At 47.5% G+C, this 24,478-nt stretch overlaps 1 protein-coding gene and 1 long non-coding RNA gene across 2 annotated transcripts in view; both read right to left on the reverse strand.

Annotated features, from left to right (window-relative positions):
- The window catches only part of Txnrd1 (thioredoxin reductase 1), an 84,934-nt gene that overhangs the window by 57,266 nt on the left and 3,190 nt on the right, over window positions 1-24,478 (reverse strand). The window contains exon 2 of the mRNA NM_001351984.1: window positions 20,453-20,541. Within this exon, the coding sequence (NP_001338913.1) occupies window positions 20,453-20,458 (6 nt within the window). The 5' untranslated portion in view covers window positions 20,459-20,541. The remainder of the gene's footprint in view (window positions 1-20,452; window positions 20,542-24,478) is intronic.
- Window positions 15,793-20,446, reverse strand: LOC134479653 (uncharacterized). Its single transcript, XR_010053202.1, has 2 exons — window positions 16,725-20,446; window positions 15,793-16,032 (listed from the first exon to the last, which is right to left on the reverse strand). It is a non-coding gene; the product is annotated as an uncharacterized LOC134479653 (long non-coding RNA).

The raw sequence follows: 24,478 nt of genomic DNA on the forward strand, positions 1-24,478 counted from the left end.
CTCACACACATAACCATATAATTAAAAATAATCTTAAGAGGACCACAGACTCCTGTGACATCCTTGGTCTTTTAGAAACAAAAGACAAGCAAACAAGACTTTTAGGTTCAGGGAAGATCCTAAAAGGACCTTCCAAAAGTCAGTATCACAACTTTTAAGTGAGATGGGGAAAATATTATCTTTAGACTCTGGAGTCCACAATGTCCCACCCCAAGAAACTGTTACTGGGTGAGTTAGTAAACTTTAGCATAGTTCCACACTACAAGATTAAAGATCTATAAGTGACAAGTTCTAGAATGTGCTAGTAAACACAGCACTGAGCAATGGCATTAGATTAGACACCGCTGTAATGAGTCATCTCCAGCTCGGCTGATGCGCATGCTCAGTGAGCTCCACCTGTCACCATCTCAGCTGAAAAGATAGAGCTGAGCGCTGCACTTTAAACCCACTTTTCTGAGTAGGGCTCATTCGAAACGTGATGGCGTGTGTTATGTAACAAGTACAGCTCTCCCTCCCTGTGGACAGCCAATTTCCTTATGGGCACTTCCCACCCTGAGTTAATGCAAATGATATTGCTCACCTCGGAGACAAGGATACAGCCCAGACTATGCATAACAGGAAAATGGAGCTCCTCCCCACTGACTTACTCAGATCGCAATTGCCACATGAAATGATAAAATCTAAGAAGGAAACAACTTGGGGAAAGTCTCCTTCAAGGTCATTTTGTTTTTAACATTAAAGCTGGGTGTGGTGACAAGTACCTGCGGGCCTAGAGATAACTCAGGAGGCAAAAGCAAGATGATTGAGAACTGAAAGCCAGTCTGAGCCACACAGGGATACCATGTCTCAAAAATAAACAGCAGGATCAGTAAAAAGATTAATAAGAATGGCTAAGTCTATATTTATGTACGTTATATTTTTATTATTTTTTTTAATTTTTTTATTTTTTCGGAGCTGGGGACCGAACCCAGGGCCTTGCGCTTGCTACTGAGCCAAATCCCCAACCTCTATATTTTTATTTTATATTTTATGTTTGTTAGTCCCACAGTTCTCTGGCAACAGCCAGGTGTACCTCACACTATAAAAGGGGCTGCTTACCCCCTCCTCACTCTCTTGCTCTGGCTCCTGCTTCCTCTTGCTCTCTCTTACCCCTTTGTCCCTTCTCTCCCCATTCCCCTCCCCCCTTCTCTCCACATGCTCCTGGCCGACCCCTACTCTATTTCTCTACTTCTCTCTCTCTCTCTTTCTCTGCCCTACCACCCTCTTGACTCCCCTCCCTGGGTCCTGAATAAACTCTGTTCTATACTATACCGTCATGAGGCTGGTCCCTCAGGGGGAAGGGATGTGTCAGCATAGGCCTGCTGAGGCACCCTCTTTCCCCAGACTTCCATAGAACACATCCCCCTCTCTCCTTATCCTTTTAATAACACAACAATATATAAATATGTATAAATATATATTATATAATATCATGCCCTGCAGGATACTACCAAGAGAAGTATTTAGCCATCTTCATAGCCAAAGACCTTGAAAACTAATTTTCATTATTTTTTTTTTCGGAGCTGGGGACTGAACCCAGGGCCTTGTGCTTGCTAGGCAAGCGCTCTACCACTGAGCTAAATCCCCAACCCCACTAATTTTCATTAATTGGTATAAATCTGAAATTTTCTTATTTAGAGCTAGGCATAGGGGTGTTCTGCTGAGAGGCTGAGGCAGGAGAATTGCCTTGAACTGAAGGCCAACTAAGGCTATATAGTGAGACTCTGTTTTGAAGAAGAGGAAGAGGTGGAAGAGGAGGAGGGGGGGGGGAGGAGGAGGGGGAGGGGGGAGGAGGAGGGGGAGGGGGGAGGGGGAGGGGGGAGGAGGAGGAGGGGGGGGGAGGAGGAGGAAGAGGAGGAGGAGGAGGAGGAAGGGAGGAGGAGGAGGAAGAGGGGGAGGAGGAGGAGGAGGAAAATAGTTTGTATACTCAGAACTAAAGAACTGATATTTAGAGCAACAGGACAGGCAGGCAGCTTCAAGCACTTGCCGGACACTCCTGACGACCTGACTTTTGATCCTTACAGTCTACGTCGAAGCGGAAGGAGAGAACTGACTACACAGTCGTCCTCTGATTTCTACAAGCACATGCCCACACACAACAATAATAAATACATTTTTAGAGGCCCGTGTTTGCCAAGACAAAACCAGAGTCTATCTGTCCAAAGACCTGGCTTGCCTCGGATTATTCAGATGTGGTACTAGATAAGGTTGCCGGAAACCCTGTACTTCCTAAGCATGGACTCAACCAACACCGCTTTACAGGAGAAAGCCCTCGCCATTAGAGACTTATGTAAGTCAGACTAGGGTGAACGAAAGGGCTAGCCCGGACTAACTGGGAAAGCAAAGACATGGTGGTAGTGGTAGAATCAAGGGATACGAGATGCTATTACAGGGCAAAGATCTGGGACCTGGATCTACCACTACTAGATCATCACTAGTTCACCCGCCATCCGGAGCAGAGCCAGAGCCCGGCCGGAAGTGGTCCTCTCTGATTCCCTCAGTTTGACTGCAAGCTGCGACAAACAGGAACGGTTCGAGTCAAGCAAGCTCCGCGGGTGGCTTCTGCTCCATTCGGGGCTACTGTACTTGGGATCGCTTGTATTTGGAATGACTGCTGATTGGTTTTACGTGCAATGAAGCCTGATACTGGCAGGACTGGGGATGGCTAAGCCAGTAGGCCACTTGCTGCGCAGGCGCACAGGCTTACGTTCTGATCCCGGCACCCTCTGAAAAGCCTGGCTCAGAAGAACTCCAGCACTGAGGAGGTAGAGACGGACAGATGCCTGGGATGCCCGGAGCTCATCACCCAGCTGGTCTAGCCCAACCGATCAGCATCAGGTTCGGGGAGAGACCCTGCTTCAAAAACTAAGGTCAGTGTGATTGAGGAAGACACCTGGCCTCCACCTCTGACCTCGGTACTCATTCATGTGCACATATACATGTATACACACATATGCATGCGAACATATACCCACACACATGCACAAACACAAACGCATGCGTACAGCTCCCGCAACAGTCAGATACTGAAACTAAGTCCAAGGTTTTCAGTCCTGATAGGAAAACGGGAAAAGTAAGCAGGGTTTGCTCCTGTCGTCGTTGTATTTGTTTTTAACAGACACTTCTACGGCATTTGCTATGTGCTAGGCATGTTTATGGCTTCTGTAAGTATTAACTCATTTACGTTTCACATTACAGTCATGACATAACTACTATCATTATACACACTTCCTGAGGTGGAAGCTGAGGCACGCCAGGCTCACCGCGGTCACATGACTAATAAAATAGCAAGCCACAGAGCCCAGAGCCAAACTCTAACTCTGAAGTCCAGTGCTTACCTATCATTTGATTAAGAAAAAAGATTAGAAACTTCAATAATCCTAGAACTGAAAGAAACCAGTAATACACTAGTCTAGGCCCATCATCTTTAAGATATATATATATTTTTTAAGGTGAGGAGTTGGGGATCTTCAGGCAAAGCATTACCTGAGCTGCATAATTCGGTGAAGAACTGCACAGGTTTCTAGTTCCAGCCCTAGTCTAACGCTGATAACTTGTACTGCCTGTATCCCTCACTCAGTACTCAGCATGTTATCCTATGTCCTCTCTGCCTCTCTGTCTTTGCCCCTCTGCCCCTCTGCCCCTCTCCCTCTGCCCCTCTGCCTCTGCCCCTCTGCCTCTGCCTCTCTGCTCCTCTGCCCCTCTGCCTCTCTGCCCCTCTGCCCCTCTCCCTCTGCCCCTCTGCCCCTCTGCCTCTGCCTCTCTGCTCCTCTGCCCCTCTGCCTCTCTGCCCCTCTGCCCCTCTACCTCTGCCCCTCTGCCTCTCTGCCCCTCTGCCCCTCTGCCCCTCTGCCTCTCTGCTCCTCTGCCCCTCTGCCTCTGCCTCTCTGCTCCTCTGCCCCTCTGCCTCTCTGCCCCTCTGCCCCTCTGCCCCTCTGCCCCTCTGCCCCTCTGCCCCTCTGCCCCTCTCCCTCTGCCCCTCTGCCTCTCTGCCCCTCTGCCCCTCTGCCTCTCTGCTCCTCTGCCCCTCTGCCTCGCAGTGTTGGAGTGAAAGGTTTGTGCCGAGACACCTGGTTCCACCATATTTTTTTTTTTAAATAGTCCCTCACTGAACCTAGAGCTCACAGTTAGGGCAGAATGGCTGGCCGGCCAGCCCAGGATCAGGGTAGTCTGTCTCAGTTCTCCCGGCACTCAGGTTACACGTTGTCAGGCTTTGTACATGGGTGCTGAGTGTTTGAGCTCAGGCCCTCAAGCTATGTGACAAGTACTTACACCCCAGCCATCCCCAAGTGCCCATCTCCCTTTTTATACTCTACCTTCTTAGGATGAGACTTCCATCTTCTCCCTCATAACCCTGTTCTCAATACACTGCAGCCCCCTGCCTCAGCATCACTATGTCAAGGGAGCAATGATGCAGACTGTGCTCACAAGAGACAGATAAAAGGCGCTGGTGACTACAGGTGTTCTCAAGGCCTCAACACCTTCCTTTTTTCCTTACTTGGAAAGAACACACACACACACACAAACACAGACCACACACACATATACAAACATACACACACATACACACACACAGACCACACACACCACACACATATACACACACATACACCACACACACACAGACCACACAAACACACACATACACACACAGACCACACAGAGACCACACATCTCTCTCTCTCTCTCTCTCTCTCTCTCTCTCTCTCTCTCTCACACACACACACACACACACACGGTGGGAGAAGGAGAGGAAGAGGGAACAAGACCATGCAAGCAAGTGCACATACCAGTTCCTAAAGCCAAACCCAGGCAGATGGTTAGACTCAAGTAACCACTGGCTTGCCAAGGCATAATGGCACACACCTTTAATTCCGGCACTTGAGAGAGGCAGAGGCAGGTGGTTATCTGCGAGACTGAGGCTATCCTAATCTATGTAGAGTTACAGGACAGGCAGGGCTACATAGAAAGATCCTATCTCAAAAGAACACACACAAAAAAGAAGTCAATGGCTTGGAAGTGTAGGCCATCCTTGGCTACGTAAGAATCTCAAGGCCTGTCTCAAGGTGACAGTGACAAGAACAGATCCTTTGGATCTGGGGTGGGTGGGGGAGGGGAGGGGAGAGGAGAGAGGGGAGAGGGCACTGACTGAAAGTGAGAACTCTGACACAGCAGACCAGTTTGTTTCGGAAGCCTCACCTCTGTCCTCCTCTCTGTGGCTAATACCAAGCTCCATTAAATCAGCCACCCAGGAATGTGATCACTGTCCCTTTCTCCCTGATAAAAATCTAAAATTGTGGGGCTGGGGATTTAGCTCAGTGGTAGAGCGCTTACCTAGGAAGCGCAAGGCCCTGGGTTCGGTCCCCAGCTCCAAAAAAAAAAAAAAACTCTAAAATTGTAAACCCACGTTTTCTGTAAAGTCACTTTCCCCACAATAAGCCCCACAAGAACTTGTTAGCAACCCCAAACCTTGGGAAATATCCCCTAGTGACAAGCTCAGAGAATATGTAAAGCAACCCCCACACACACACATACACACACGTACACATACACCCCTGCCTGGCCTCAGCGACTTATCACAGGCTCAGAGAACAACTACTCAAGCAATAATTTATCCTCAAATCAATATCTGCGATTCCTTTGACAAGAGTTACATGTGCACATGCTCTTTTCGAAGATGCAATCCAGTTGTTTACCCTTGTCAAGTCTAAGCCTGTCAGATTCCCTTTCTCATCACCCTGGGTGACAGCCTTACCTTAGTAGAGCATCTGATGGTGGTCACAGACTGGCTGTTGACTGAGGCCAGCGGGCAGGCTCTGGGGTTTGAGGAGCACTGGTGGAGCCTGCCGGGTTTTCTGGCAGAGTTTGGATGGGGTGATGACCTTTAGCTCCAAGCAATGTGAGTGAAGAGGGTAATTACCAGCGAGGAAAGCGGGATGACACACTGCCTAATAGCAGGGTCGCTTGAGAGCCGCACAATTTTTGCCCTAGGCCAAAATACTGGGCCTGAGGAAGGACTCCAATGTGTAAGGTCCACAGAGCGCTCCGTGCATGGAGACTTCTAGCAGCCCACTGTTCAGCAGTCAGCTTGTGACAGTCTGAATCTGTCAGGAGAACCTGACAGGATAAGGTGTGAACCTGTCCTGGGAGTGTGAGGGAAGGCCTAGCAACCAGGGCTGCACTGTGCCCACCTAGTGTGTATGTGTATGGGGGGGGGGGGTGAGTACAGAGATGGCAAAAGGCAGACCTATTCCTCCCGAAGATGCAGAGACGCACAACTGATTCACTATTTCCCCCAGCTAACTTCTAGACAAATGGACATAACATTCAAGCCCCAAAGAGCAAGGCTGAAAAGCAAGATAAAACAAACAACAGCCAAAAAAACTCCAATTTTCCGTTTCTTCCTTGGGATCCTGATCAGGTCCAACCAGTCGTCAAGGTGAGCAAGATGTGCTCGGGAGACAGCATGAGATGGAGAAGTGCCTAGCGCCCAAGCATTAGGACGTGTTCTGACCCCTAGTACCCACATAAAAGGTGGCACAGCCTGGCACATGTCTGTAAGCCTCGCACTGGGGTTCGTGCAGAAACGAGAAGATGTCTGAAGCTGGCCTTGCTGAATTGGTGACCCCCAGGCTCAGGAAGAACCTGTCCCCCCAAAAATGAGCTGGAGAAAGAGGAAGGCAACTCTGGCCTCTGCACGCATGTGCACGTGCATTTACATACGCACGTGAACATGTATGCCCACACAGACGAGAACACACAGTGTCACATGCGCGTGCATGAAAAGGGAGCACGGACCAACAAGGTTACAGGGAAGTGCCTGCTGCCAAGTCTGGCCTCCTGAGGCTCATCCCTGGAGTCCACATGGTAGAGAACTCATCCTACAAGTTGTCTCTGACTTTTGTATGGATGCTGTGCCACACACATGCCCACAGATACGCACAATAAACTCACAATAATCAAGAAATGCCGTTTTAGAAGTGAGCACAAATCCAGCTTGGTGGCATATCTCTGCCACATAACAACACTGACCCGGCACCATCAATACCACGGGACAGCCACCTTGGCATGTAAAACCCTCTCTTCTCCAGAGCCTGCACCACAGCTCTGCCCTCCCTTTAGTCCTGGCCTAGGGTGGTTTTATTTACCTAAAATCAGAGCATTCTTCCTCTGTCTTCTATGTTGTTTCACAGACAGTCAGTGCTTCACTCATTTTCATGGCCGAGTAATATTCCCTTGTGTGGATATACCACATTCTACCAGTCTATACACCACTTAACCCATGGACAGTGGGACTGCTGCTTCTCTGGGGCTACTATGAATGAACTGCTACGTAAACATCACTTATATGAGCTTGTTTGAACACCATTTTAAACTCTTGCGAAAATGCATAAAAGTGGAATTATTGGGTCACAAGACAACTCTGGTAAAATTTTCAAAGGACCGACAAACCATTGTTCAAAGAAACAACTCACTTGTTTCCATAAGCAACTCATGAAGCAATTTACCCCACACAAATGTATAACTTATTGTATGTATCCTACCATCTCTCAGGGGTGGGTTCTGTTTCTGTTTTGAGACAGGGTCTAACATACAGGTCTAGCCTCAGACTAACTACGTAGCCAAGGATAGCCTTGAGCTCCTGAACCTCTTGCCTTCTCCTAGGTGCTGGGACTATGGGCAGGAGCCACACCAGCAGCTCAATGTGGCTGTGACTCACATCCCTCAGTGGCTAATAATATGAACACATTTTCATGCTTTGGGGATTTGTCTTACTCTTTGGAGAAAGGTCTGAGTGGTTTATGCTTGCATTGTTGGGGATCTTCAGGTAGTCTGGGTACAAGCTCTTTATTAGATAATTTATAAATGTTTCTCACGTTCTCTAGGTCTTTGTTTTCTTTTTGTTTTTTTTCTTTTTTGCTTGTTCTTTCTGTGTCGTATCTAAAAATGACTTTGTGACCCGTCACAAAGGTCAAGAATTCTTTACTGCTTTAGCCTGTGAATTTTACATCTGGGTTTTTTCTTTCCATATCTAAGGTATGGTCCATTGGGGCCAGTCATCTTTATCTAGTGTGATGGGAGGGTTCTGCCTTCTCTCTGCACTGTGTGTGTGTGTATTACTATTCTGTAAGACTTGTTGAAAACAGTCCTCCGTTGGTATTTCTGCCATCCTCGGTGACAACCAATTGACCGTAAGCGAAGAGCCCATGGTGCTATTCATCATAGGTACACCACGCCTCCATTAGACGGGGTTCACACTCAGTCAGTAACTTCTCCAAACAGGAAGCGGGACTTCCGTCTTTCCTTTTATGCTCTTTGAAGTATGTGTTAGGCCATGAATATGTAGTATTTTTTATAAAGGCAATTTTAAAGCCAATTAATTAAAAATTAACTCTATTACCCACGGCCAAACATTCAGCAGAGCTTGGGGAATCCTGTAGACTGGGGCGGGGGAGGACTGTGGGACTCAGACACCACAAGAAAACCCACAGAATGCACAAGCCTGGGCTCACAGAGGCTCACAGAGGGTGAACCAGCAGCCAGAGAGCCTGAATGGGTTTTTATACCAACTATTAAAAAGTACTAACACTCAAGATACAGAGTAAGGGGCCAGGGGGACAGCTCAATGGGAGAGCACACCCTAGCATACACGAGAGTCTGAGTTCAATTCTTGTCACTGTAAAAAGCAAATATGGATGGGGTAGATGAATGGACAGATGGCTAGTGGATAGACAGACAGACAGATAAAAATGCAAAATGACACAGAAACTCCCTTGACATTCAGATACTGGTGATGCGGCTTAAATGTTTATGGAAAAAAATTGTGTTAAAGTGTTAACTGCCAAAGTGAAGATGTTGGGAAACAGGTGTCTATGAGGTGGGTAAGACCCCTCACTAATAAGTTCATACAGGTATAAACCCCTAAGTGTTTCTTGTGCCTTTCTCTATACAAGGACACAGACAGACAGACTGCACCGTCTATGAACCAGGAAGTGAGCCCTAACCACCCATGGGATCTGCTGAGACACTGAATGGGAATTTCTAGACTTCAGAATGACGGGAATAAAATGTCACTGCTTGTAAATCACCCACTTCACAGGAATTCGATATAGATGAGGTCTGAAGAGATTTAAAAACAAAAATCAATTCTCAAGGAAAAAGTAAAATCTATACCATTTAAGTTTAGAATCCCAAAGAGCCATGGGATTTGTATCTGTTATAGACTGTACCACACCGGGCTGTAGTATCAGTCCTCCACAGCCGGTACTGTAAGGTGGTCTGTCCACACACGTCAGTGCAAGCATAGCTCCCTGGGCTCATCACGACCTCCTGAGCCACAACTGCGAGGCCCGGAGCCCAGGCTCCTGTGCACTTTTCTATACTGACACACATATGCACGTTCACCTTAAATGTCCACCGGATGCTCTCACCCACACTCTTAATCGAGAACTGTGGAACCAGAGCAACACAACATCCATCTCTGGTGTTCATTTTCCCCTTTCCACTCTTATCGTCCTGAGGACAACACAGAAATAAGGATAGCCTGTGGCAACAGTTGTGGGAAGATGGCAGGATGTCAGCCTCAGGGAGATTTTTGGAGTCAGTAGGCCAGCCACTCCCACTGAGGAAGAATCAAGGTCAAGGCAGGTAATTAACAGGAGTCAGAGTTGGCTCGGCCCCTCGAGCTCCTAATTCCATTATGCTTGGCTGACTCCTGCACCTGATGACTGACTCTAAAGGAAGGTGACGATTCTGCCATGGTATCCATGCCAAGGGCACCACCCAAGTAACCATTAAGCTTGGGTACCTGCCAATACTCAGAGCACAGCACAAAGGGACATCACGAGATCCTCTGTGATTTAAAAAAAAAAAAAATCTTCAGTCTCACCCAGGAGAGACTGTCTACCAAAACAAAGGACGGTGGACACCCCTATTTATGTATCTGTCACCTCTCTCTATATGATGTTATTCAACTAGTCAAAATCACGAGGATTTTCCCTTACGATTTCCCTATAAAACAAACTTTTATGAGTTTGCCATTTGCTTAATTCCAGATTTTCGTCGGTCATGAGGAATGATTTCTATTTACTCTTTGACAATTTCACACGTGCATATGACGTATCCTGATTGTTTTCTTTCTCGGTTTGAGATAAAACTGAATGCGGCATTTAAAGAAATAAGGTAAATGTTACAAGAACATCCTAGAACCACGCATTCAGACAAAGCTCTAACTACAAATTTCTTCTTTTCCCTCTAACTTTTCACCCACGACCAACGTCTAATACTTGGCCCGTTTCTTTACCCTATAGTCCACTTATAAAATCTAGACCCAAAGGCAATAATAAAATATGCTCCATATGTTTATTTATAAAAATCGCCATAGAGATCAACAGAAGACACCGACTTGCTCAGAAATAGGCAAACATAGAATAATCTCTATGTAAAGCCATTATGAACAGGAAATATGCGGCGTTGTTTGTTTCTGAGACCGGGTCTTGCTATGAGCCCCAGGCTAGTTTCACACTTGTGACTTGTAGTCACAGGCTTCAGCCTCCTAAATTCAGGGATTCCAGGTGTGAGCAACTACAACCACATCTGGTGAGAAACTGCATTCTTTTTTTTTTTTTTTTTTTTTGTTCTTTTTTTTTTTTTTTTTTTTTGGAGCTGGGGACCGAACCCAGGGCCTTGCGCTTCCTAGGTAAGCGCTCTACCACTGAGCTAAATCCCCAGCCCCGAGAAACTGCATTCTTAAACAGTATGGTAATAACTTAATAATTTGGTTAAAAGGCTTTTTTTTTTGTTTTTTTTTTTTGTTTTTTTTTTAGAAACTTAAGTCTTACTACGTAACTAGGAAACTCTTTCTAGGTTTACCGATGACAAGGTACGTGACCGGAAGCCTTTCCGAGGTAAAGTTCTAGGAGCGACAACTTCGTAAATTCAGAATCAAATATAAAAGAAAAGCATAGGGTAGGGACTCTGGCTTCAGCTGAGCAGAGGTCTCTTAAGGATCCTGCAGAGCTGAGCTGCAGTTTCCGGGAAGCCCCTAAATGGAGAAGCTGAAACCCTCCTGGCCCAAGAACAGCCTCAGGGTAGGGTTCTCCCGCCTGCAAACTGTGTAAAGAAGTAAGGTTCTCTCCGAAGCGTCCTGGCAGCGCAGATACTGGAGCTGTGGTGTGCTCCGGTCTTCTGCCGGCTCTCTTCTCTCAGGCACTATTGAAATGACAGCACACCGCCTTTCACAAGCTTCCGTTTCGTCTGCTCCACAGCCGGACTCCACGTCGGGAGTCATTCTTTTCTGCGTTGCCACATCCTCGGTAGACAACCATCAGCGCCACTGCTGCGGCCCGAGGGATGTCACCTTTCTGAGCTCTTCCCTACCGCCATGGGAACGTCTGAGGATAGGACTCCGGTCTCAAGCCTTTAACCCAAGCATGCTGGAGGCAGAGAAAACAGAGCTCTGGGAGTTCAAGAACGGCCTGGTCTACATCGAAGTGAGTTCCAGGCAGGCAAGGTCACACAGCGAGACCTCATGTCAAAACAAAACCCAAACAGCAACAACAAGATGTCCTTGGGTCTTTTACCCAGGGAGCCATCTCTCCAGGTCCCTACTCAATCTTTTAAACCTTTACAACAATGTAACTTTGAAAGACACCAATCATTCACACATCCATACACACACTTGAATAAACTTTCTTGAGAAAGTATATAGTACTGTCTTTTTCTTGCAGCACCCACTCCCTACACACACACACACACACACACACACACACACACACACACCCTTAAGACTGTATTAGAAACGGCTTCCCTGGAGCTGGGAGAATGGCTCGGCTGGTAAAGCACGTGCCGTATCTAGTGAGGACCAAAGTTTGCATCCTTAGATCCAAAGCCGGATTCCCTGCGGATGCCGTGGATACCAGAGGCTCTCTGGGGCTTACTGGCTAGTCTTGGTAAAGTGATGAGCTCTGGCTTCCCTGAAAGACCTTGTCTCAAAAGTAAGATGGAAAGCCACGGGGGAAAAAAAGCCCAGAATCAGGCTCGGACTTCCTCGTGCACGTGTGCATACACTTACATGCACGTGTATACACACGCAACACGCAACACACATACACACACACACACACGCCTTGCTTCCCGACAAGCTCCAACGTTGCTTCACAACAAAACTGTGCAGCAGATTTTACTGCGAAATCCTAATGACATTTGTAAGGTAAAAAGAATAGGAAAGTGTTTAGGACAAACAACTCGAAAATAAATGAACAACTCGAAAATAAATGAACGGGCTGCAAGCTATAGAGCGGAAAACGAATAAGGGCGGCTGGTTGATTGGGAAGGAAATAGCAAATCTAGAATAAAAGCCTCGTTCAAAAATCCTATTTATAGTCGAAATTGGGATGGGCGGTGAAGACACTCTCTGGCCGCGCTGGTGAAGGTGTGCTCAGGTGAGCCGTCAGGCACGAGAGGGTGGTGACATAGGCCAACTCGACCTGCCAGACACAGCTCAGACACTGGGCATGGAAACCCACTACACACTACCATTAACTGCCAGTTCACTCGTCTTTCTGGACACAGGGACAGAGTTACACCGCCTCAACTTGTCTCTCTCCCTCCCAAAGCTAAGTAACAACATGCTTCTGTCTCCAGCTCCACAGCTCCCCCCTACCCTGTCCCCTGTCCCCTGTCCCCTGTCCAGTCCTCAAGCTCTTCTTATTACTTCATTATGTTGACGATTTGGTAACATCGCTCCTTGTTAAAACAAACAAACAAACAAACAAACAAACCTAGAAAGAACAGCCTGGCTTTAGGGAGACGGCTAATTATGGTAGTCTCTTTTTTTTTCTTTTCCTTTTTTTTCTTTTTCTTTTCTTTTTTTCGGAGCTGGGGACTGAACCCAGGGCCTTGTGCTTGCCAGGCAAGTGCTCTACCACTGAGCCAAATCCCCAACCCCTACGGTAGTCTCTTAAGACACAGTCATTTTCAGCACTGTCTCAGTTCAAGATTCAAAAAAAGGTGGGGATGTTTTTTTTTTTTTTTTTTTTTTGGTTCTTTTTTTTTTTTCGGAGCTGGGGACCGAACCCAGGGCCTTGCGCTTCCTAGGAGGTGGGGATGTTTTAATCCCACGTAGCAGACTTAAAAATTTTGTGGACTCCACACACAGGCCATCCGCACACGAGCCATATGAATCCCCCAGACCCAGAGACTTCTGAATGGCTGCCTGCTTCCTTTAGGAGAAAAAGCTGATGTGTGAAAATATACCTCAAATTGTTCAGGAAGAAGTGTGTGTGTGTGTGTGTGTGTGTGTGCATGTGTTTGTGTGTATGATGTGTTTATAATGCATGTGTGAGTGTATGATGCATGTGTGTACATGTATATATGTGCATGGTATGAGGGTGTTAATGTGTGAGTGATGTGTGTTGTGTATAATATGTGTGCATGTGTATGATATGTGTGCATGTGTGTGTATGATGTGTGTATAATGCATGTGTGTGCATGTGTGAGTGTACGATGCATGTGTGTATGTGTATATGTGTGCATGATGTATGTGAGGGTGTTAACGTATGTGTGAGTGATGTGTGTGTTGTGTATAAATGAGAGAGAAGAAGAAAGATGTGGTACAAGTAACAAAAATGAAGCAGACGCAGTGAGATGTGAGTCTGGGCGAGGAGAACATGGTGGTGGTTACATCTGCAGCTCTCCTGCTGACTGAATCAACTGCTGGAATTGCTGGCTGGGGCTGATCTCGACACTTTCCTACCAAGCCCATAACGGTCATGCTTGATCACGCTTTTGGGAAAACCCTTCATTCCATCACCTCCCGTCACACTCCTCTACTCTGGCTCGAGCCTGGAAAATTCTCGGGCTGAAAACCTGCAGGCATCAACCTGTGGGAGTCCCAGTGACTTCTCTGACCACAGATTCTGTCAACCTGGCACCCAGGAGGCAGGCCTCCAAGCACCCGAGGGAAGGGCTGCCTAGGTTAAGGCTAGCCTCTGAGTGTGCCTGTGATGGATTACCTGGTTAAGTCAGATGATGTGGGTAGGACCATGGCCTAAGCATGGGATTGCAAACTTTCTAGAGCAGAGAGAGCAAGCTGAGTGCCACCAGCAAGTGTGTGTTCCTGTTCTCTGCTTCTTGGTTACAGATACAATGTGGCTGTTTCAATCAGCTCAGGCTGGTGTGACTTCCCCACAATGACAGAATGTGAACTAGAACCGTGAGCTACAAGAACCTTTCTCCCGTAAGTTGCTTTTATTAGCTTTTGTTGTGTTTTTAATCACTGCAACAGGAGAGTAAACTAAGACAGCACCAAGGACAAACGTCTGAAAACCATCACCAAAAATTGTTTATCTAGAATTTAAAAAATTTTTAAAAAAGATCAGCTGGGGGGTTGGGGATTTAGCTCAGTGGTAGAGCGCTTGCCTAGGAAGCGCAAGGCCCTGGGTTCGGTCCCCAGCTCCGAAAAATAGAACCAAAAAAAAAAAAAAGATCAGCTGGGCTTTTAATCACAAGCTTTTAATCTCAGCCATGAGAGGCAGAGGCAGGTGGATAGCTATGAGTTCCAGATCAGCTTGATCTACAAAGCAAGTTCCAGGTCAGCCAGGGCTACATCCCAAGGCCTTGACTCTAAATAAATAAATTAAGTAACTTGAAAAACTCTTCTGTTGGATTTAAGAGGAATGTCAGTTCACTTTTCTTTTTTTTTTTTTTTTTTTTTTTTGGTTCTTTTTTTTCGGAGCTGGGGACCGAACCCAGGGCCTTGCGCTTCCTAGGCAAGCGCTCTACCACTGAGCCAAATCCCCAACCCCAATAAGAAACTAGTTGACTTTCTTTTTTTTTTTTTCTTTTTTTTTTTTAGAGATTTATTTTATTTATTATATATATAAGTACACTGTAGCTGTCTTCAGATACACCAGAAGGGGGCATCAGATCTCTTTACAGATGGTTGTGAGCCACCATGTGGTTGCTGGGAATTGAACTCATGACCTCTGGAAGAGCAGTCGGGTGCTCTTAACCACTGAGCCATCTCTCCAGCCCCTCAGTTCACTTTTCTTTCGGAGTTCCAAAAACTGATTGGAACAGTGCACAGTCCTCTGAGACCCCTTGGTGAAAGCATTTTCTACCACTGAGATTTCCAACAAGATCATTTCGAGTAAGCGTAGGGGGGAAAAGGAGGATACAGCGTGACTCCTGAGGAAGGGAGAGGTTCCTCAGCGCCTCCTCCTTTCCTGACACTCATCCATCTCCCGGAGGGTTCGAAGCACAGGGGCTTGGGAGCAGCACTGACGGCCCAAATGGTCTGTTTTGTGGTTGTGAGAACTAACGAGAAACAGAAGCCCAGCAGACATCGCTGGAGTCGCCTATGAAGACTTTCCATTGGACGAGGTAAAGGCCAAGATGCTTGGGCCTCTCGGAGGATGAGAGAGAATTGGGAGCTTCGAAGCTGGGAGATGGAGGAAGGGAAGGGGAGTCCAGCCAGCGCTCGGCCTCAAGGCTGCCGCGTGTCAGAACTTGTGTGATTGCTTCAAGGGTGAGAAAGGTTTTTAACAGCACTCTGCTCTGCTGTCTGGCATGGAGGTGTGCCACTCATGTGTTCCGACCCTCTTGCCGACCCTGAGGAGCATCCAGGCGGCAAGAGGTCAGAAGAAATGCAGGATTTCTGGAGTCCCATGACCCCTTAACAAAGCTGACGCAGTTTGAGGGCAAACAGCTTTCCCACAGGTCGCTGCTCTCAGAGGACTCCTTCTCATAAGGTGAAAATGACAAATAAAATTTTATTCGTCCCACAAGACACACTGCACGTTATTACCCTGGAGTCTAATGAGGCCCCATTAACTGAGAAGTTATTCCGGAGAAGTCCTCAGAGTGGGGAAGCGTACGTGTATCCATGAGCTGGTGTACAAAGTGAAGACGGGGGTAATTACATACGCATCTTAAAAGTCTGCCAGGGATGAGACATGCTAGACAAATAAAACAGAGACTCCTGTGGCAACACTAGGAAAAAAAAAAAACACCAAAGACTCAGTAGCAGGCACGAGGATGAATCCTAACACTGGAAACAATAAGCACGCATTGATCTTTAGTATCGTCTGCCCACTAAATCAGGAAAACGCCTTGGCCTGCGATCTTAAGACACAAGACGGTCTCCATCCTTAACAAAACTCATCAGAGGAAGCGCCAGCTCTGTCAGAAGCAAGCTCTGTGTGAGACTGCAGAGGCCGGGGCAGGGCTCTTGTGTTTGTCTCACTGGAGGTTACAGTAAACCTGGGTTGTACTGGGTGGTACTGGTTATACCGGCCACCTCGGCGATTTCCCACTTGGCTCCCTGGATAAGCATGGTCCCACGTGATTGGTTGCAGACAGAGAACATATATCCAGAAAGGATACGCTCTCCTCCAGGGAGCTGGTTCGTGAAATGGTTTATGATGCTAGAGAGAGGTTCAACAGCATTATCATAGTATGTCTGTCTGTCTGTCTCTCTGTCTATAAGTACAGACATAGTTACGTACTTAGATATAAATAAAGCTCTCCATCCCTCTTTCCCTCCTTCTCTCTGTCCCCCTCTCTTGGGGAGGTTGGTCTTGGCTTACCGAACGGTTGTGCCAGAGATTACCTATTAGGACTAAAATTTGGAAGCACCACTAATGAACCAAAAGGAAGGAAAAGAGAGTTGAATTTCCATTTACCTGCCTGATTTTCCTTGGAGGGTGGGTTGAAATAGGGCCTCTATAGGTAGTCCTGGTCATCCTGGAACTAGCTCTCTAGACCAGGCTGCCCTCGAACTCACAGAGATCTGCCTGCCTCTGCCTCTGCTCCTGAGTGCTGGGATTAGAGGTCTGAGGCACCACTCTCTGGGTAACCTGGCTATGAATTTTAATATTGACAATGTTAAAAAGATGCAATAATTTTAAAGGCAACACTTAAGAACTCTGCAAAAGTTGGGAATATATGAACAATTTAAATGAAATAAATAATTTAAATTTTTCAAAAAAACTTTTAAAAACAGTTTGAGAGGCTGGAGAGGTGGCTTGGCAGTTGAGAGTACGTGTTGCTCTTGCAGAGAACCCTGCTTGGTTCTCACACCCACATAGCAGATGGTAACAATGTGTATTTCCAGTTCCAGGGGGTCTGACGGTTCTGACACAGCACACAGCACACACACACACACACACACACACACACACACACTACACAGGCAAGCAGGCAAGACACTCATACACAGAAAGTACAAATAACACACATCTTTTAGAATGTACTGGCCCGAGAGTTAAAGAGATGGTGAGGAATGCCTGCTACTCTTCCTGGTGACCTGAGTTTGGGGCTAGCATCCATGGTAGGTGGTCAAATAAACCCTTTCTTTCCCCAAGATGCTTTTTGTTGGGGTATTTTTTTTTAATCACGGCAACAAAGAGGAGACTAGAGGAAACAAAGAACTTATTCATTAATAAGGGACTTAAATTTAAGGGACACTCCCTTCAGAAAATGGCTCCAGATACAGAATTTGAATGTAGGCAAACCATTCCGCCCAGATCCTTTTCCAATGCAGCCGTCAGCATTTGGGCCTCAGTGTGTTTACTGCACACGCTGTAAAACATGTCCTTCCTTGTTATCTTGAGCTACTGATTTGCCCACATAAAATGAAGTAGTTATTCAGTCATGCATCTTGGCAGCCAGGGTGGTGGAGTATATCCTAAAGAATTCAGGTGATTACCTTGAATATCATGGAGTTTATATAATGCTTGGTATTTTTGTTTGGAATTATCATACTCATTATACTTAAATTTAGGGACATCATGTCTGTTGATTCTCCTTTTGTCAGATCTAGAGAGCTTGAAAGTAATGCTTCCCCATTTGCTTTACCTGGCTCCTGTGGAGACCACCCAAGGGTAAGGAGACCACGCCCCTGGAGAAGAGACCACGCCCCAGGGGGAAGGAGGCCACACCCCAGGAATAAAGAGACCACGCCCCAGGGGGGGGAAGGAGACCATGCCCCAGGAGTAAGGAGACCACGCCCCAGGGGGGAAGGAGACCACGCCCCAGGAGTAAGGAGACCACGCCCCGGGGGGGGGGAAGGAGACTATGCCCCGGGAGTAAGAAGACCACATCCCAGGGGAAGGAGGCCACGCCCCATGGGAAGGAGACCACGCCCCAGGAGGAAGGAGACCACGCCCGGGGGGAGGGACAGAGACCTCGCCCCAGGGGGAAAGAGACCACGCCCCAGGGGTGCTCGGGGACCTTGTCTAAGGCCGCGCAACTACAAGATGCTGTATCACAGTGAGAACTCCACCCTAGTAACCCTAATTTCCTTTCCACACCATCACATGACTTGTAAGCCATAATAAGGAACCTTCGCTTACAACGCAAGTTTTCTGGAAAGGCCAGGCTGATATCAGAGCAATCTTAAGGGTGGCCTGTTCTCTATTAGGCTCCTCTGGTTCAAGGTCATGTTCCGGGGCTGCAGTAGAGGTGGTGGGCACAAAGGCAGAGTGAATCTTCTGTTTCCCAGACAAAGCTCAGCGACCTCAAGCAGCAGCACTCAGTGGTTAGACCCTAAACCAATGGTTCTCAACCTGTGAGTCCAGACCCTCTGGGGGGGTTGTGTATCAGATATTCATATTATGATTCATAACAGTAGCAAGATTACAGCTAGGAAGTAGCAACAAAATAATGTTACGGCTGGGGGTCACCTCAACATGAGGAACTGTGTTGAAGGGGTTGCAGCATTAGGAAGGTTGAGAACCGCTGCCCTAAACCGTCTTCAGCATGTCTACTACTAATTCTTGGTCATCCTGTCCCAAAACATCAGCTTAAAATATCATGAACGTATTCCTTTTACTCTTTTCCAGGTTCTGGCCCATCTCCTCAAGTCTTCCGAGTCCGGGCTCTGGCCCGGGTGCAGCTCCTCGTGCAGTGAGGCAGGACAGCACTGTGATTAAGAACACTGGCTTCTGACAGAAATCTGACACCGCTACCTGCTAACTCTAAGCCCTTTTCCTCCCTAGGCCTCATTCTCCTCCTGATCTATGGGCTGGAGAGATAGCTCAGTGGTTAAGAGCTTGTCCCTCTTGCAGGGGATCCGGGTTTGAGTCCCAGGACCCACAATGGTGGTTCATAATCATCCAGTAACTCCAGTTCCAGGGGACCCAGTGCCATATTCTGACCTCCCTGGGTACCAAGCACATTCGTGGTACACGGACATTAAAGTGCAGGCAAAATGCTCACACATAAAAATGAATACATATTATTTGAAAATAAATAAGGATTTAGGTGAATTCATTTTTGTAAGATAATCAGTATAGAGTCTGTTGTCATGGCACATACTTAACAAACCTTCTGCTTTTCACTGAGTCCCTGGAGTTACATATTACTCTAGAAGCCGACTCTGTGAAGGTGTAATTACTCACAGATAGCTACCGGGCGCTTTCAACAACACTTAACACACAGAAAGGTTCCTAAGTACTGAATAAAGTCAACAAGGCCGCCTTAGGACTCTGTCTATCTCTAGACTATTACTTGGAAGTGTGCTGTCACATGTGGATGTTAGTGTGGTTGTGGTGGCATTTGGGAGGCCGAAATGGGCAGCTCTGAGTCTACATAGTGAGTTCCAGGCCAGTCAAAGCTACATGATTAGACCGTGTCTTAAAGAGAGAAAGAAAGGAGGGAGGGAGGGGGAGAGGGAAGGAGGGAGGGAGGGAGGGAAGCCAAGTACTGGTGACATACATCTTTAATTCCAGCACTCAGGAAGCAGAGGCAGAAGGATCTCTGAGTTTTGGACCAGTCTGTTCTACAGAGGGTGGGGGGGAGGAGACAGCCTGTCTCACAGAGAAAACAAACAAACAAACAAACAAATAAATGAGAAGAGAAAGCTTCCACATTTTGGGCTGGGGAAACAGCTCAATGGGTAAAGCACTCTCACACAAGTGTGAAGACCTAAGTTTGAATCCCAAGAACCCATGTAAAGCCATGTGGTTGGGTCAGGTGTCTATAACTCCAGTGTACTCACAGGAAATGGGAAGCAGAGAGAGGAAAACGTCTGAAAGCTCTCGGGCCACCTGGCATCTCATATACAGATGTAAAACAAGAAATTCTGTCTCAAAAGAAGGTAGCAGGTAAGGACTCACCGCCAATGCTGTCTTCTGACCACACACGCACTCACACACACACACAGACACACTCACAGACACAGACACACAGACACACACACTCACACACATACAGACACACACACTCACACACACAGACACACACACTCATACACACAGACACACACACTCACACAGAGATACACACACAGACACACAGAGACACACACACACAGACACACACACAGATACACACACTCTCACACACACACACAGACACACACACACAGACACACACACACACACACACACACACACACACACAGTTTTACCTTCATCGCAAGTCAATTTGATCTGTCTGAGCTGTCCAAACCGCAGGAATTCAGAAGATCCAAAGCAAGAAGGGTCGATAATGCAGTTTCTAAAAGAGAAAACACAGGTTTCCGGGTTGATCAAACAGGTAAGAAAACCAGGCAGCATGGTACAGCCTGTCAAACATTTCCTCAACATCTGTGCACCATGCAAGACCCAGAGGAAATTCAACTCTTACAAAACACCCTTGCCCCGGGAGCTCAGCCCGTGGGGTGTGCTTCCCGGGACCCTGTGTCCTATGGCCTATTGCCCTACAGCAACAAGGCAAGCTCCTGCTCTCTGGGGAAGCACAAAATTGCCCCTTGCAGTAGCCTTTCTTTGTGGGTTGTCCAGCAAAGAGTATCTTAAGCAGAATGAGAGAGGCTGGCAATATGAGGGTGGGGTAAAGTGTGAGAATAAATTATTTAAACCTTTTGTCCAACCTTTTGACAGGAAGCAGGGTATCTTCTACAAAGCTCCACCTTAAGAATTGTGCAGCTGGGTTCCAATAAAAAAAATAAGTAAATAGCACACAAAAGTCTCAGGGGTTTTTGCGGTTGTTCCTTTTTATTTTATGTGTATGAGTGTTATGCCTTCATGTCTGCCTGTAAACCACCCGTTTGAGTGCTGCCCGCCTCTGGAGGCCGGAAAGGGCACAGGACCGCCTGGAACTGGGGCTGCAGATGGCTGTGAGCTGACACATTGGCGTCTGGAATTGAACTTGGGTCCCGTGGAAGAACTGCATTGCTCTTAGCTACGGAGCCATCTCCTTCAGTCCCACGCCCCCAAGTCTGGTAACATCTTACAAAGTTCACTGGGAGTCACAGCTTATATTTAATCTACTAAGAAGGACAACTGCCCGCAGCTGCTGCAAAAAGAAACGGTCTCGTGCAATCCACTGCAAATTGACCTGTCTCCTCCCTCACTCCTCCCCCCAGGCCCAGGCCAGAGAAACCTGTGGCCCTTTCCTACTGATCCTTTAACAGACATTATCAGGTCAGGTGGGGCGTTGCACCCTTGAAACCCCGCGCCTGGGGCAGAGGAGAGGCGGGAGGTCTGAGGTAAGACTGAGGCCTCCTGGGTCTCTGTAGAGGCTCAGACCCCTGCTAGGACTGTGGAGTGAGACCAGAGTTAAAAATAAATTAAATAAATAAATAAAATAAATAAATAGGAAAACCATAGCAAGGAACCCACAGGTCAGCTTGGTCACGTCCTGAGGGGTGTGGGGGACCAAGTTGTCCCTACCAGGAAGGACAGCCGGTTTAAGTTTCTGATACACTGTACTTGCCGGGGTGGAAGCCCACTTGCTAAGTTCTTTTCTTCCTCCGTTCTTTCGAGAGCTCTCCGCACAAAACAATGAAATCTAGTCCTCACCCCTGAGCAAGCTTATTACTTCTGCCCCACTGAACCAATGCTGTGCTCTGGAGCACCGGGGGCTACTTCTAAGCAGACCCCTGTGATTGCATTCAGCGAACTGACCCAACACTAGAGGAGTGGGCATCTTCAACAAAGGCTGCTTGGTCAAGCCAGGCTGGGGAGGCGGAGGCAGGGAGGCGGGGAGGGAGAAAGGCGGGGGGGGGGGGGGGGGGGGGCGGTGGAGGGGGAAAGGCAGTGGGAGGAGGGAAAGCGGGGGGTGGAGGGGGAGGTGGGGGAAGGGGGCTGCATGTAGAAGCCCAAATGGATCCACAGCCACTGCCCTGCATAAATCTCAGCTCCACACCCATCAGGGATCTTGATGTAAGGCTGGATGCCCTGAATTTGAGAGAAGAAGAGGGGAGGGATCGCCTTGACTAACTGGCACAGGGAAGGACTTTCTGAACAGGATGCTAATCGCACAGTCACTAAGACCAGCAACATATTGATTTATGAAGAGGACCTCATGAAGTATGGCAAAGGACATCGTCGTTCAGACAAAGCAGCCGCCTACAGAATGGGAAGAGATCTTTACCGATTAAACACATCTGAAAGAGGGTTAGCACCTAGAATATATAAGGAACTAAAAGTAAACCCAACAACACTGAACACCAAGAGGATAAATAGGGGCTGGGGATTTAGCTCAGCGGTAGAGCGCTTGCCTAGGAAGTGCAAGGCCCTGGGTTCGGTCCCCAGCTCCGAAAAAAAAGAAAAAAAAAAAAAAAGAGGATAAATAACCCAACTTAAAAATGAGACAGAAGGGGTTGGGGATTTAGCTCAGTGGTAGAGCGCTTGCCTAGGAAGCGCAAGGCCCTGGGTTCGGTCCCCAGCTCTGAAAAAAAAAAAGGAAAAAGAAAAAAAATGAGACAGAGTTCTCACGGGGTGAGACAGGAGTGGCTGAGGGAATGTTCGGCATCCTTAGTCATCAGGGAAATGCGAATTAAAAAAATAGTTTGATATTTTATCTTACATCAGTCAGAATGACGGAGATCGTTAATACACGTGACAGCTCATGCCGGCGAGGATTCGGAGTGAGGGGAACACTCATTCGACGCTGGTCGGAGTGCAAACTGGTACAGCCACTCTGGAAAACCGTGCGACATTTCCTCAGGAAGCCGGCGATCAATCTACCTTGAGGTCCAGCCACACCACTCTCGGGCATACACGCAAAGGACACTTCCCCCTACTGTGGACATTTGCTCATCCACCACTGCTGCTGCTCTTAAGAAACAGCCTACATGTCCCTCGGTGGACGGACGATGGTGAAACCGTGCCACATTTACACAGTGAATATTATCCAGCTGTTAAGAAAAACGGGATTTACGGGCAAATGGATGGAGCTAGATAACGGTCATCCCGAGTGAGGGAGCCTGTCTGTTCTCCTCACAAGTCGGGGAGGACAGCTTCCTGTTCAGCTCAGTGTTTGCTCTACACACGGCTATCCGGAGTGAATGTCTGTGTATACACACCTCACACGGAGCACTCAACCACGGCAAAAGTACCATCGCACACTGACCAATGTTGGCAGCGTACCCAGCGCGGCACTCTGAACGTACCTCAAAGTCGAAAGCTGAAAGCCACTTCCCCATCGGTCGGTTAAACAGACGGGAATAAAGGTGACTCACTTTAAACATCAAACATCCGGGTGGGTGGGAGGCAGGGGGATGAGTGAGAAGGGAGTAGAACAGTGATACAAGGACGGAAATGACGTAATGAAACCTACCGCTTTGTACGCTGAGTAAAAACACTAAAAATCGTGTGTTGGCACACACCACTGATGCCACCAGCCCTTGACAAGCTCTCAATCTGAGACCAGCCTGATCTACTTAGAAAAGCTCCTTCGCCAGCCTGGTGGCTGTGGCACATGCCTTTAATTCCAGCCCTCGGGAGGCAGAGGCAGGCGGGTCTCTGTGAGTTCAAGGCCAACCTGGTCCACAAAGAGAGTTGCAGGACGGTTAGAGCTACACAGAAACCCTGTCTCAAAACAAACAGGAAGGAAGGGAGGAAGGAAGAGAGAAAGGGAGGGAGGCAGGGAAGGAGGGAGGGAGAAGAGGCTAAGCTCCAGGTTAACCAGAGCTGTAGTGAGACCCCAAGTTCTGGCCTCAGCACCCACATGGCAGCTCATAACCATGTGTACTCCAGTTCCTGGGAATCTAATGCTGTTCCTGGTTTTCATGGGCTCTGGGCACTTGCACGGTCCACATGGAGGCACATAAAATAACAAAACAATTTTTAAAGGGATATGAGAAGTGACTTTTTGAAAGCATCTGCCATGAGTTTACACCAATGGTCACAAGAATGACAGACTAATCTCACCAGCACAGTGAAGCTCCGGCCTAGACAGCAGGCTACGGGGCATGCATGTTCAATTGTCCCCTGAAGGAGAGGCACACAGATTCCCAATTCCTCCTTTCAGGGATTTAGTCCTCCATAAATCTAAACTGTACTTTCAGTATTAAGCAATGTAAAGGCTGTAAGTAGTCTGTGCACATACAAAGAATCAAGTAAGAAGAGTCAAACAGGCAGACTTTCAGTTACGATCGAAAGAGGCAAAAGGAAGGCCTTTTCCTCAACCGCCCAGCACGGCATGCAAT

Source organism: Rattus norvegicus, chromosome 7, assembly GCF_036323735.1.
Source record: "Rattus norvegicus strain BN/NHsdMcwi chromosome 7, GRCr8, whole genome shotgun sequence".
Classification (NCBI taxonomy): Eukaryota; Metazoa; Chordata; class Mammalia; order Rodentia; family Muridae; genus Rattus; species Rattus norvegicus.